Here is a 14,536-nt window from a genome sequence, read left to right on the forward strand (position 1 = left end):
CCCGTGTCCCCTGCGTCGGCAGGGGGACTCTCAACCACTGCGCCACCAGGGAAGCCCGCAAGTTCCCTTTTTAAAGACTCAGTTTCAACATCTATAAACTGAGCATTAGAATAGGAGTGACTTCCCAGGAGTTAGTCGAGGTGATGCAAGTAAAGCACGCAGCCCGGGTAACGCGCTCAGTCTGTGGTAATGTTTGTCGTTGTCATCTTCATTTTACAAATGAGAAAACGGAGTCCTCCAAGTTGTGCCTGCTCGTTGTGGATAAAGCTGCAGAGCACATCTAGAATCCTGAGTGATTATTCTCAGTTGTAAATCAAACCATATCATTTCTTTATTCAAAGGTCCTCCAGTGGCTACAAATGGAACCTAAAATAGAAATATGAACTGGTGACTGTGACCTGCTAGGACCTACATAATACTTCCCTGCCTGCTCCTACACCATCTCCTGCCCTTGATCACTTCACTCTAGCCTAGCTGGTCTGTCTTTCGCTAACTCACGCCTGGCTTTCCCTGTGTTGTATTACTCTTCCCATTTCCTGGAATGCCTTCTTCAGAGAGGCCCTTCCTCACCGCCCCCCTCGCAGCCCCGCAGTCTCTCTTACATTATATTCTGGCTTTTGTCACAATGTGGGGTTGTCCAGTTTATTTATGTAAATCATGTATAGCCCATCCCCTTCTAGAATATCAACTCCATGAGAGCAGACAGCTTGTCTTTTTCATTTTGACTGTGTTTCCCATGGCTAGAAAGGTAATTAGCACATCGTAGTTACTTGATAAATACTTGTCGATCAAATGAATGAAATAATTCAAGAGTGAAGTTATCTAACCATTTTAAACTTAGTTTGTCACATGAAAAGCCTTCCTTGTGCGTTATTGTAAAGATTAAGTAAAATACTGCATGTAAAATACTTAGCATGGTGTTCTATATATAGCAAATGCTCCATAAATATCGCTGGTTTTGTTTTTGTTATTGTTGGGTTAACATTGTATACATTTATGTCAACACATGATCAAATGTTATTTACTTTCCTCTTCTGCATAGATATCAAAGTAGCATGTAAGGAAAGAAAATAAAGATTGTACTTTTGCTTACAAGGTGTCTGTGATAAATTTTATAGACCATTATCAGAATCACTTGGGAGCATTTGCAGACTCTTCTCTCCTCCCAGGAGGATGTGTCAGATTCTCTTGGTAGAGGGCAGAAAGGCAGTGTTTAAAAATTTTCCCTAGGTGATTATCAACATTCCAAATAGTACCTAACCTGAGGAAAAGAATATGCAAGACACTAATATAATTTACCTAAGTCCCAATCATTTCCAGATTTCAGGAGGCTTCCTAAAAACCAAGGGGCAGGGCTTCCCTGGTGGCGCAGTGGTTGAGAGTCCGCCTGCCGATGCACGGGACACAGATTCGTGCCCCGGTCCAGGAAGATCCCACTTGCCGCGGAGCGGCTGGGCCCGTGAGCCACGGCCGCTGAGCCTGCACGTCCGGAGCCTGTGCTCCGCAATGGGAGAGGCCACAACAGTGAGAGGCCCGCGTACCGAAAAACAACAACAAAAACAAACAAACGAACAAAAAACCAAGGGGCAAGATAGGGAGTTAGTTGGAGGGGCTGATTATGCATTGAGATAGAGGCTGCCCAGTTTTTCTGGAGACTGGAAAGCTGAGGCCCAGGCACAGGAGTATGCTGACTTAATGCTGAATTAACAGTTAGTGATCTAGATTCCCTTTGCTTGGATAACAGGTGTAGTGGCATGCGATGGCTGCAGAGGAATCAAATCCTTAAAAACATCTGGCTTTGCTTTTTGTGGCAAGTGTCAAGCTGCCTCAAAGGAAAGCACAAAAACTAACTTTATAATCAGCCGAAAAACAACAACAAAAACAAACAAACGAACAAAAAACCAAGGGGCAAGATAGGGAGTTAGTTGGAGGGGCTGATTATGCATTGAGATAGAGGCTGCCCAGTTTTTCTGGAGACTGGAAAGCTGAGGCCCAGGCACAGGAGTATGCTGACTTAATGCTGAATTAACAGTTAGTGATCTAGATTCCCTTTGCTTGGATAACAGGTGTGATCCCCCCATGGAATCCGAGAGACGAACCAGTGGTCACAGATAGAAGGGAAGGGAGCTAGATGGGTCTTTATCCAAGTTAGCTTCTGGTCCGTTTTCATATTAGGGATGGGAATAGCTACAGATTGATTTTTTTTTTTCTAGGATATCGGGTATACGTATGGCCTGGAGACAGGAAATGGGGGGAACCTCCTTCCTTTGGAGAGTAGCAGCTGTTATAAAGGAAATTAAACAGTTTGTGATGGCCCTGGGCCTGGAAGATCACTTTAGGAAGGGATCTGCTCCATCTGTCAATCACTCTGTCTGTGTCCCACCTCTATCACCCACCCTTCTATGTTAAGCATTTCTCTCTTGGGCTGTTGGTTCCTAGAGATATGCACAGGCCCTGCCCTTGGACAACACAGGAGAAAGTCCTTCAGTGACCATCATACACTTCCAAAGACTGCATTTAAAAATCGAATGCAAAGACATAATTGCTATCAGAATATACTTAAATTATGTTTGTTTGTTTGTTTGTTTGTTTTAATTTATTTATTTACTTTTGGCTGTGTTGGGTCTTCGTTTCTGTGCAAGGGCTTTCTCTAGTTGCCACAAGTGGGGGCCACTCTTCATTGCGGTGCGTGGGCCTCTCACTATCGCGGCCTCTCTTCTTGCAGAGCACAGGCTCCAGACGCACAGGCTCAGTAGTTGTGGCTCACGGGCCTAGTTGCCCCGCGGCATGTGGGATCTTCCCAGACCAGGGCTCGAACCTGTGTCCCCTGCATTGGCAGGCAGATTGTCAACCACTGCGCCACCAGGGAAGCCCTTAAATTATGTTTTAAAGATAAAATATTTCGTACTGTATGTTTAATCTATGTAAATATATATATCCAGTTAAATTTTTGCATTTTATATTTTTAGCTTGTCATTTTAATTGGAAGAAGTAATTATGCTCTAACAGGAATGTTCTTTTCTTTCGTTTTTTTTTTTTAATTTTAATGTTTTAGTGCTGCCACCTGTCCCTATTCAGAAATCAATTTGAATAAAGACCGAATTTTCCCAGACCGCTTAAGTGGTGAGATGCCTGCAGCTAGTCCATCATTTCCAAGAAGTAAAAGGGCAGACGCAAATGAAATCTCTTCATCTCCTGAAACCAGGTAATTAAAGTGGTAATATTAGTGTTATTTAGAGGTACTGTAGTTGGAAGATTGTTTTTCCTTAGGTGATTTATGTTCTGTAGTGATGTCTTCTAGTACATTATTGAAAATGCACCTGACTTAACGTGAGGCTGATGGTACTTATAAAAGTATGTCCAAATCAGGCAGGGTATCGTATTACTTGTTCATCTTTTAGTTGAACTTGCTTGATGTTAGAAGTTTGGAAATCCCCTTTTTATTTCATGCCAATTCATACTCTGAATGAACAGATCAATATTTGTATAAAAGCATCCTTTACAAAGAAGATGGTAGATTCCCTGTGAAGAATGGACGTTATTTCTTTTTAGTGCTCATTATATGCCAAGTACTTGCATCTACATTAGTTCATTTAATTATTAGGATATTTGTTGTACTGTATGCCCAGTCATTTGGTTTTGATATCACTTGTAGAGTTGAGTTGGAATGTTTTAACCTCCGTGGATTATTAGGTAAAGAACCAAGTTTTGTTTGATGTTTTAAGTAAATGGTCTCTGCCTTTATATTAACTAAAGATATTACTAAGAGAAAAAATTAATAGAAAGGTGATCCTTAGGTTTTGGGCCTTTCTTTTACGGAGAGTTTTTAAAATCTAAGACAATGTACTTCTTTGATTACTTTAATATTTTGTAACTTTTGTTCTCATGGATGAACCAAGTGAACATTTGAATTAATAAATCTGATTCTTGGACTTCCCTGGTGGCCCAGTGGTTAAGAATCCACCTGCCAATGCAGGGGACACGGGTTCGATCCCTGGTCCGGGACGCTCCCACATGCCACAGAGCAGCTAAGCCCGTGCGCCACAACTACTGAGCCTGTGCTCTAGAGCCCTCGAGCCACAACTACTGAGCCCGTGTGCTGCAACTACTGAAGCCCGCACACCCTAGAGCCCATGCTCCACAAGAGAAGCCACCGCAATGAGAAGCACACGCACCACAACAAAGAGTAGCCCCTGCTCACCGCAACTAGAGAAAAAAGCCTGCGCGCAGCAATGAAGACCCAATGCAGCCAAAAATTAATTAATTAATTGATTAAAAAAATTTTTTTTTTAAATCTTATTCTCAGCTCACAGCAGTGTTATTGGAGTAGTGGCACTTAAAGTATCAAAATCCTTAGAGAAAAGCAGTTTCGCCCTATGGATCGCGGAGAGCTGTAACTTCTTTAATTATCAACAATGATTTTTTTTTTTTTGGCTGTGTTGGTTCTTCATTGCTGCGCATGGGCTTTCTCTAGTCGTGGCGAGCGGGGGCTACTCTTCATTACGGCGCGTGGGCTTCTCATTGCGGTGGCTTCTCTTGTTATGGAGCACGGGCTCTAGGCGCGTGGGCTTCAGTGGTTGTGGCTCAAGGGCTCTAGAGCGCAGGCTCAGTAGTTGCGGCACACGGGCTTAGTTGCTCCACGGCATGTGGGATCTTCCCAGACCAGGGATGGAACCCGTGTCCCCTGCATTGGCAGGCGGATTCTTAACCACTGCACCCCCAGGGAAGTCCCTGATGATTTGTTTTTAATCCTTAAAACCATGACTAATGTAACATAAATTCATTTACCCAACTCAGTGCCCTGTAATGAGGGCATATCACTTGAGGAAATTTACTTTAAGACAAATAAAGTACTAATTCACATAGTAATAATTACAGAAACAGAGTTCATTGACTCACAAGGAGGTAAGGATCCCTGAAGTTTAGATTTCAAAAGCTGAGATATTGTTTACAATTTTAACAGGATACTCTGAAGGGCTGGCAGTTTCATCTCACAGGCTTTTCACTAACTTTCTGGGCTCTGGGCTGGATACCTGGGTCCAGTTTCCTCACAGCAGAAAGACCTAGTTGGTTTAGATGATTTTTGCAGTCCTTTTTAACTCGAAATATTTGTAAGAAAAGAGTAATTTTTTTCCTTTCAGTTTTATTGAGATATAATTGACATATAGCACTGTGTAAGTTTAAGGTGTACAACATAATCACTTGACTTACGTATATTGTGAAATGATTACCACAGTAAATGAACATCCATCACCTCACGTACATCCAGAAAAAAAGAAAAAAATGTTTTTTTCCTTGTGATGAGAACTTTTAGAATCTACTTTCTTAGCAGCTTTCAAGTATACCATCCAGTAGTGTTAACTGTAGTCATCATGCTGTACATCTTTAGGACTTATTTATTTTATAACCGGAAGTTTGTACCTTTTAACTGCCTTCCTCCAATTCCCCCTCCCCCATCCCCTGCCTCTGGTAACCACAAGTCTGATCTCTAGAAAAGCGTGACGTTTATAGTGCCTCTAATGATTCCAGGGATCTGTCTTCTGTGAGGATGTGAGCATGGCTCTTCACGTCATCACCCGTCATTAAGGAGACAGTCTTAGAGATTTTAAGGTTTCTATCGTAACCCATGGCACATGTTTGATATCTAAATAATTTTTACATTACATAGATTTTTAGCCCATACTGTCTTTTGATTCAGTGAATTCTAACCTGCCATTACTTCTCTGTGAATTAATATTTACACTTATTTGTGTTAAAGTTAAATTGCTTCAGGGGTACCAGGATTTGGTAAATGAGCGTTATGTTATTCATGGTTTTGAAGACTTTGTTCAGATTTCTTCTCGTCTTCAACTTTCCAGGTTAACTATTTTTATTTTATTTATTTATTCTGACTCATTTATTTATTTATTTGGAGGCTAGTAGTAACCGGAGAGATTTGATTAGTTATACGTTGTCGAAGGAAACATGAGGGAGACAATCCCTTAGTGATCCCAGACTTTTTAAGGTGAACATTTTTGACCGAGATTTTTTTTCGCTTTACTTTTTATGCTAAGTATTTTTAAGAAATGATTACAGACATCATGATATTTCAATCTAAGCACTTCATTATGCATAAAAACAACATTTCCAAAATAGCCAAAATAACATCGATTTATTTACTTTTCTAAATATAGATTTTATTCTTTTACATTTTTAAAAATTGGCTTCAGATTGTTTTATTTTTTTTCTTCTCCAGGCAGTCACTAGTTCTCAACAACAATCAAAATGATACATGGTATTTTAGATATAAATGATCATGGGGTAGCAACACAGCAGATATTAACAAATGAAAGGTTGTTAACAAAGAAGCCTCATCTTACAGCTTGAGGATGGTTGATTTAATATAGAATTAATAGAGTTGAAGTTATCTGGCTTCTTTGCTTTAAGTAAATCTGTATGAACATATTTAATTACTTTTTTCCTTTTTAAAATTAAAAAAAAATTTTATTAAAGTATAGTTGATTTACAATGTTGTGTTAGTTTCAGGTGTACAGCAAAGTGAATTAGTTATACATAGATCCACTCTTTTTTAGATTCTTTTCCCATATAGGCCATTTCAGAGTATTGAGTAGAGTTCCCTGTGCTGTACAGTAGGTCGTTATTAGTTATCTATTTTATATATAGTAGTGTGTATAGCAAACATAAAATTTTTTGATCACTGATGCTTTCACCTGGACTTAAGAATGAAATCGTGAGCTGTGCAAAAGCTCTGAGAACAGTGACTGATAAGCAATAAGCCCTCAATAAATGTTAGTGCTGTTGCAAGAGGAATAGGTTGCTTATTTGTTTCATAATATTTATTTCAGAGGAGCAAAGTAAGGCTGGCCCATTTTTTTTTTTTTTAATATTCCTAGGTTAAACTTTGAGTAGAGAGTACTCAAACAAGATGATTCTCATAATGTCAGATTACGGTCTCTCCTCTTTTTCCATAATCATTGCTCACGTAGATGGAATTTCCCAGTCGGGTTTTAACACATTTTCTTTGCATCCTTCTTAATAATTTGCTAAAAATTGGCTGCCAGACTCTACTTTTTTTTAAAAAAAAAAAAAAGGCTTTTGGCACAGCAAGAGACAGTTGCACCCCCAGAAGCAGACCTTGAGACAGAGATTTGATGGCAAGTGGTTTACTTGAGAGGTGAGGAAAACGCCAGTAGGGGAGTGGAGAGGTGAGACCGGGAAGGAAAGGCAGCCAGTAAAAGCTTCATTGTCACACCAGCTACCACTGTGGACAGAGGGAACACAGCCCTGCTGGGGGCACCAGTAAAAGCTTCATTGTCACGTCAGCTACCACTGTGGACAGAGGGAACACAGCCCTGCTGGGGGTACTGTGGGAGGCTGTGTAAAACACACATCTCAGGTTTTCCCACCATAGGGATGAGGGAGCTGAGCTATTTTAAAACACGAGTTCCTCTTTGGTCATGGAGCTAGGCTGCCAGGGGAGGAAGGATGAGTTAATTTCCCCAGCACGTCCCCTGCTGCACAGCAGGCAGAGCAGTCAGAGCCCCAGTAAACCCTGTGGGAAGGCAGAGCAGGTGAGAGGTAGGTAGGAGTCGGCCGCTGTGCACTGAAGGGGTAGCGTGTGGCTAGGAGATATGGGCCAAGCCCTGACAATGTCTGCTGCACCAGCCCATTCACCCATTTCAAATGCCAGCTGGTCCCCAGAACGAAGTATGCTGGCGTTGCTTGTGATCCAGGAGCAGACATAATAGGGCCAGATAAATGAACAATGCAAGGAATATGTATGTCCTTTTCATACCATAAATGGTATTTTAAGAGCCAGTTCACAGGCCACCTGCTTGGGATAGACCCATGGACAACCAGTGTTCCACAGCAATGCTTCCCAAACCTGACTCCACGTATGATTCCCTGAGATCTCTAAAATTCAGATTACGGGGCCCAGCCCAGCCCGCCAGAATCTTTCAGGCTAGAGCCTAGGAGTCTGCATTTTAAAAATTCACTTGGGAGTATATCTTCCTGCTTAAAATTTTCCACGACTTCCCATTACCCTTGGAATTAAGACCCTAATTCTGAACATGGCCTACAATACCAGTGCTATCTGGCCCCTGCCGAACTCTCCAGCTTTTTCTCTACTAGGCTGTTGTGTGTGTGTGTGTGTGTGTGTGGTATGCGGGCCTCTCACTGCTGTGGCCTCTCCCGTTGCGGAGCACAGGCTCCGGATGTGCAGGCTCAGCGGCCGTGGCTCACGGGCCCAGGCGCTCCGCGGCATGTGGGATCTTCCCGGACCAGGGCACGAACCCCGTGTCCCCTGCATCGGCAGGCGGACTCTCAACCACTGCGCCACCAGAGAAGCCCTCTACTAGGCTGTTTTTAAGCTTAATGCTTCAGCCACCTTGGTCCTCAAACATTCTTTTCTCTCTACCTCAAACCCCCATTCCTACACTTTCCTAGTGAGTCTCTTACCTCTCAGGCTTCAGGTTAACTCCGGTTTCCTTAGGGAAGCTTTATCTGATCCTCCAGACTGCGGGTCAGATTCCTTATTATTATGTGCTTTTGTGTCACACATCCCAACACAATTGACACTTCTGCGTAAATACTTTCTCTGAGTCTGTGTACTTTGCTCAATGATAAGCTCCATGAGGGCAGAGGCCACGTGGCATCTTCTGTGATTCTGAGACGCCCTCAGCACCAAGCACCCTACCTGGCACTCAGTGAGGTTGGAAGGCCACCATGAATCATCCACCAGCCTTCAAAGGGGATGTTATCAGTCACATAACCTAAGAGGCAACTGCTTCATAACCTTCTTTTTATTCCAGTAAAACTTCTACTTTCTCAACTTTGTAAAATCCCCTCACTGGATATCTAAGAGGTAAATCCCCCAAACACATACCTACACTTGTATAAATTAGGGCAGTGTTTCCCAAACTGTTGTTTAACTACCTGCCCACGTAGAAAATGGTACTGCGGAAACGACCACATTTGTGTGACACAGAGGGCTGCCTCTGGCTGTCAAGAGCTGGGGCCACAGGCGACAGTATCTCAGAGCACAGGGCATCCTAGCTGGGAAGCTCTGCCCCACATTAAGAGGGCTCTACCTTGAGTCTTTTGCGGGTGAGCTGAATGTTTGGGTCTGTTTTCCTACAGAGACTTGTCAGATGGGTGGTCAGCTGATGAATGAATTCCCAACGTGTATTTAGATAGAAACGTGAGGGTGTAATCCTCTCCCGGTTATCCATTCATTCATCAGATGCGTAAGGAGCGTCTGTGTTGCGTCTAGAGGTTTCAGTGAGATGTTCTCATTACTTGGGAGAGCAGCAGCTCATCTCTGCCCTTGCCGTGCTGCTGGCAGCAAGATGGTGAGTCTGGGCTCTGCCAATCTGTGAAGGAGCTTTTCCTGGGGACCAATAACCTTAAGTCTCTATGTGTCTACAGCTGAGTAAAAGAAAGTTTATTTTTCTCTGTGTATCTGAATAAAACCTGTGGGTTTCAAACTTTGTTTTGCATCAGAAGCATCAGATGCTTGTTAAAATCCAACCTTGGAGGTACCATCTCCAGAGATACTGACTCAGAAAATGTAAGCTGCATCCCAGTTCATTTTTAACAAGCATCCCCACGTGATTGGATGCGAGTGATCTATAAACCAGGCCTTGAGAATCATTACTGAGTGTAAAGACCCTTCTCCAGAGTAATAGTTCACAATGTGTTAGCAAATAGAGAACATCAGCGTCTATCCCACATAGTCTTATTCTCACGAAATATATTCTACAGATGCTTGTAATTGTGTTTCTAAATTAGGTGCTATCGCTATTAAAAACCACATAATGTTTTAAGGTTCCATGTTGTTTACGCCTGCTTAGGGATAACCACAGAAGTACAATAAAGCATTTTAAAAATACCTGCTAATGCTTCTATTACCTTGCAAGGCAAATGCCCATTACTAACCTATATCCAATGAAAAAATTCAATTCGGTTCTTTATAGGCCATTAAAACCTACAGCTTTTCAAGTTGTAGGTCTAGTGTTTGTACTCTCAGAATTACATGGAGCAGTTACAGGAACTGCAGCTTCAATCTAATTCATATATTTAGGATGAATCAGATTTGCCCATCTGTACCCATGAGAAGGGCCCTGTGAAACAGATGGGAATACAGGCTAACATAAAATATGGAACTATAAGCATGTATACATCTCTTTATTTGCAAAACTGTAAAATCTACTAGTATAAAATTAATTTAGAGCCAGAAGTTCTAAAAGATTACAAAAGTTAATTAGGACTCTTCAGAAACTTTGTTTTGCTTCCTAAGGTTTTCTGGTCCTGAGGGCTTGATGTTGACTACTCAGAAAGTTCCTTTAATGATTGGTCATTCCCTGCCTATTGTAAAGCCTCTTCCCCCCTTTTGTTGATGGGCTGCCAGATATGGATTAGGAGCTGTGGAAATTTTCAAATATTCCAGTTCTTGGGAATCTGAGTCAAATCTATGTAGCTGTTTGTGTGCACCAGGGAGAAGCTGGGTTTTGGTTAAAACACTCACAGTCCTGATGCCAACGGCTGTGACACAAGGCAACCATTCAGAGTGTAAGGAAGAGATGACTGTGTTACTGTTGATGCCTGGGAAGTTGTTAGAACAATATTGTAACAGAGTCTGATTTTCTCTCCTTGAATAGCACTTATTCTTGACTCAGGAGACTCTTTTATAAATAGTAGAAAAGCAGTGATATCTGTTCTTTTTTCCTATGACAGCAGCGTGAAAGCAGTGCAGTCCTGCTCTTCTTATGCTACATGATCTTTATGTCCCAGATCTCACCTTATTGGTTAGGGCTTTTCATTTTATAAGAGAATTGATTAATTAATTGATGAATTCATTTTACTGGGGAGTTTCCTTGGCATCTTGATAACATCCACTATTAGTTACTTACTCATTATATTCCTTTCTTCACTAACATATGTTCCTTATGCTAACTTTTAATTTAATAGCCTTATTAATCAAAATGTTTTATTTGTAGTCATTAGATAAATAGTAAACTATGCTTATCTCTCCTGGGCTGTGTTTATGAAAACTCTATTAAAACTATTGTTCATGTATAGTCTCAAAAGGGATCTAATTATAAAAAACTCTTTATCCGAATGTTAACTGTAGACATGGAAGTTTTAATTGCACTGGTTCTATTTGCCATCTTTTCCGAATCCCTTTGAAGATGGTGACCTCCTTATCCTGAAGCCATAAAGCATTATTTGTAGGGGGCATTTTGGAGACAATTTAGGTTCTCTTTTACAGTACCTTTAATATACAGCCTTGAGATTCCCATTCTCTGATTTTTTACCTGTGAGTGACCTCAGCCCAGAATTTTTTTTCAAAATGCTGGGGGCATGCAAGGAGACATCATTTTAACATTCAAAATAGGAAACCCTACATTTTTTATAGCTCTTTGTACATTCACTGTGTCCCCACTTGTTCCTGGGGAGTACAGGTACTCTGCAGCTCTGGCAAAGCCCCTGTGAGACTAGAATAAGCTCTTCTGGAAAGAGAAGGATGGGGAGGTTTTAAGGTACGAGCCAAGCCAAACTCATGCTGGAGTCAAAGAGCTGGCTGAAATCCCTGAATTGAAGAAAATAATTGTCTCATATTGTTTCAATATTATTTTTAACAAACTGATGACTGATTGAAACGTAACAGGCTAGGGATTGTTTTTTTTTTTTTTTTTTTTTTTTTTTTGGGTTTTTTTTTAAATGAAAAATAAAATTGAAGAAACAGCTGTTGGCGTTCAAATGGGATCCTGTTACTGTGTATTTACTCTTCTAATGTTTGTTTCACTAATATTTACCACAAATCTTATTTGAGTAAGATAGTAAGACATCTAAAGCATGACACATAATTACACAGAAAAAGAGAATGCTGACTCAAAAAGAAAACATTTTTCCATTTGAGTGTATTCCACTGTCTTAATTAAAAGCCTAAAGAGTATTGTTGAGTAAGATTTTAGTTATGATCATATTTCAATTCAGGCTAAAGAAATGCTGAAATAAATTGGTGGTTGAAAATTCTAAAATCCCAAGAGAAATTGCTGTGTTCCAGACACTCTTCTAGGTGCTTTTAGCTATGTTAGATCATTTAACCCTCATAATGCCTGTGTGGGGTAGGCACTATTATTACATCCCCATTCAGCAGACAGACCTCTCTTGGTTACAGGTTACACAGCTAGTAAGTAGCAGCCTAGGCAGTCTGACTGTAGGCTGGCTCATAACCATTACTCTAAAGGCTGTTTTAAAACTTGAGGGAAACAGGTTACTTAAAGAAAATAGGTGTCAGTAGATAATTTTATCCTAAAATATAAGTAATTCTTAAATAGTAATAGCTGCCATTTATCATGCTCCTACTTATGTGTCTGGCTGTATGCTAAGCACTTCCTATACATCATTTTATTCAGTCCTCAAAAAGCCTGTGAGGTAAAGGATTTATTATCCTTGTTTTACAGAAGATGCAGCTGAGGATTAGGGAAGTTGAGTAACTTGCTGAAGGTCATATAGAACTTGTAAGTAGCAGAGCTGAAATTTGAACCAGGACTATTCACTTTCAAAGACCATCAGCATCACCACTGCTGGGCTGCTTTCTCCATGTTACAATACACTCCCCTATGCCTAATAAGCTTGTATTCCCTTCCTAAACAAAATTGTTGGTAATGAAAAATGTTGATCAAGAGGAGAAGATAAAGGAGTTTTGAAGTAGAGGAAAATTGTCATATTAAAATACAACAAAAATATTTTTGGTTGTCATTAAAAAAAAAATAAAACAAGCATATCTTGCACTCTGTTCCAGAGTGTGTTACAATATTATCACAGAGTTTTGACATTGTGATATAAACATGTTTTGTTTATAATTGGAAGACTGTGCAGCTAGAATAACTTTTTGCTTGGGAAGTCGATATCCTAGATAAAGCATTTCATTTTTGCACAGAGAAATTAATCACAGTACCTATTCAGTGAGAATTAGCGGTGAAATTTCTAACCTTATAGGTGAGAGAAATATTGGTTGCCCAGTTGAGAAAGTGATTTTTATTTTAAATAAAATATAAAACAAGAATATTAGTGGGTCAGATTCCTCATTCCTGACCTTATCAATAAAAGACGGTTTGAAAATAAGATTATGACACCAGAAGGCAAGTTCCCTTTAATTGCATGTAACAAGGATATGTACTGTATTCTGGAAAAAAAGCACAAGGGTAAAAAAACAAATAATAATTAAATCTAATTATAGATTTTGGTGTCAGTAAGACCTGGTGCTATACTTGCCCTGAAATTTTGGGATTAACCTCTTTAAGTTTCAGTGGATATAACAACGGAACCTTCTTCCAGTGATTGTTATGAAATAATGGACATGTAAAGAACTCAGCCAATCTTTGGTGTATAATATGTTCTTAAGTATGTTAAGTTTTCTTATTATTACTTCTTATTAATACTGTTTCCACATTTCTGGATGTGCTTGGTCAGGATTCTGTTTCCTTCAGGGGTTCTGTTCATCCATCTGTTTCGTAATACCCCTTCTAAAAGACTGTTCATATTGACCCCACCCTGCCAACCCTCTAGCTAAAGGAAGCATCAGAACCCAAAGGGGCTTAGTCACTTTTAATTTTAAGGAGTTAGCAAAATCAATTTATTACTTGGAAATAAAGCATTCAGTGAACATTTCTTGTGGAGTCCTGCATTGGAATTGTTTTTCGGCGAAGATAAATATCCATATGTATATATTCCCAAGTTATATGGGTTAAATTTAATGAAATATCATGAGTTAAAGTAAGGAAAGAAAGAACTGAACACGCTTCTATAATGAAGGAACATGAATATACAAGCAGAAAGCTTCTTTTTTGCTTCTCTTCAGCAATGGATTATGGCACATTTAGGATGAAGAAACTTGTGGGGTCAATCATCTTATTTTCCTTTTCTATCTCTGTTCCCTCCTAGAAAATGATTCTTTTCCTACATTTCATAAAATAAGTCATTGGCATTGTATTTGGGCGTAAGAATACAGAAGAACTTTCCTCATACTTAGGTCTTATAGCTTTAGTTTACTAAAGTTTACTTTAAAGGAAAATATAATATGCATTATTGAAACCACAAACATGTAACTGTTAATTATCAGTGGACAATTTCAATCATGAAAAATGAAATATACAGAAAATTCTAAGATATAATTTTAGCCTTTGGGCTCAGTTTGGTTTTTTTGTTTGTTTGGGGTTTTTTTTTTTTTTTTTTAACCATTCATTAAAGCTTTTAGGCAATCTACAGTAATTAATTGGGAATTTATTTTCTTTGACTCTGAAAAATGCCAATTTTAAGTCATGTCACTCTAATGTGTGATTGTTTCTAATAACTATTAATGTAGCCATCCACAAACCACTTATTTCAGTGGCCACAGTGCTTACTGGGATAGATTTGTGGGCTCAAAGGTTATTATTTCCAGTTTAATATGAAACAAGTTCAGAAGATCACATAAGCTAATCTTAGCATAATAAGCTGATTTTAGCATGTTGTAATTACCAAGTCT

General features: G+C 39.8%; 1 protein-coding gene across 4 annotated transcripts in view; it reads left to right on the plus strand.

Annotated features, from left to right (window-relative positions):
• L3MBTL3 (L3MBTL histone methyl-lysine binding protein 3) overlaps positions 1-14,536 on the plus strand; it is a 117,562-nt gene that overhangs the window by 82,704 nt on the left and 20,322 nt on the right. For all 4 annotated transcript variants that reach the window (XM_007450528.1, XM_007450527.1, XM_007450526.1 and 1 more), the window contains one exon: positions 3,056-3,205. In XM_007450528.1, coding sequence (XP_007450590.1) covers positions 3,056-3,205 — 150 coding nt within the window. The remainder of the gene's footprint in view (positions 1-3,055; positions 3,206-14,536) is intronic.

This window comes from Lipotes vexillifer, unplaced genomic scaffold (genome assembly GCF_000442215.2).
Source record: "Lipotes vexillifer unplaced genomic scaffold, Lipotes_vexillifer_v1.1 scaffold537, whole genome shotgun sequence".
Taxonomy (NCBI): Eukaryota; Metazoa; Chordata; class Mammalia; order Artiodactyla; family Lipotidae; genus Lipotes; species Lipotes vexillifer.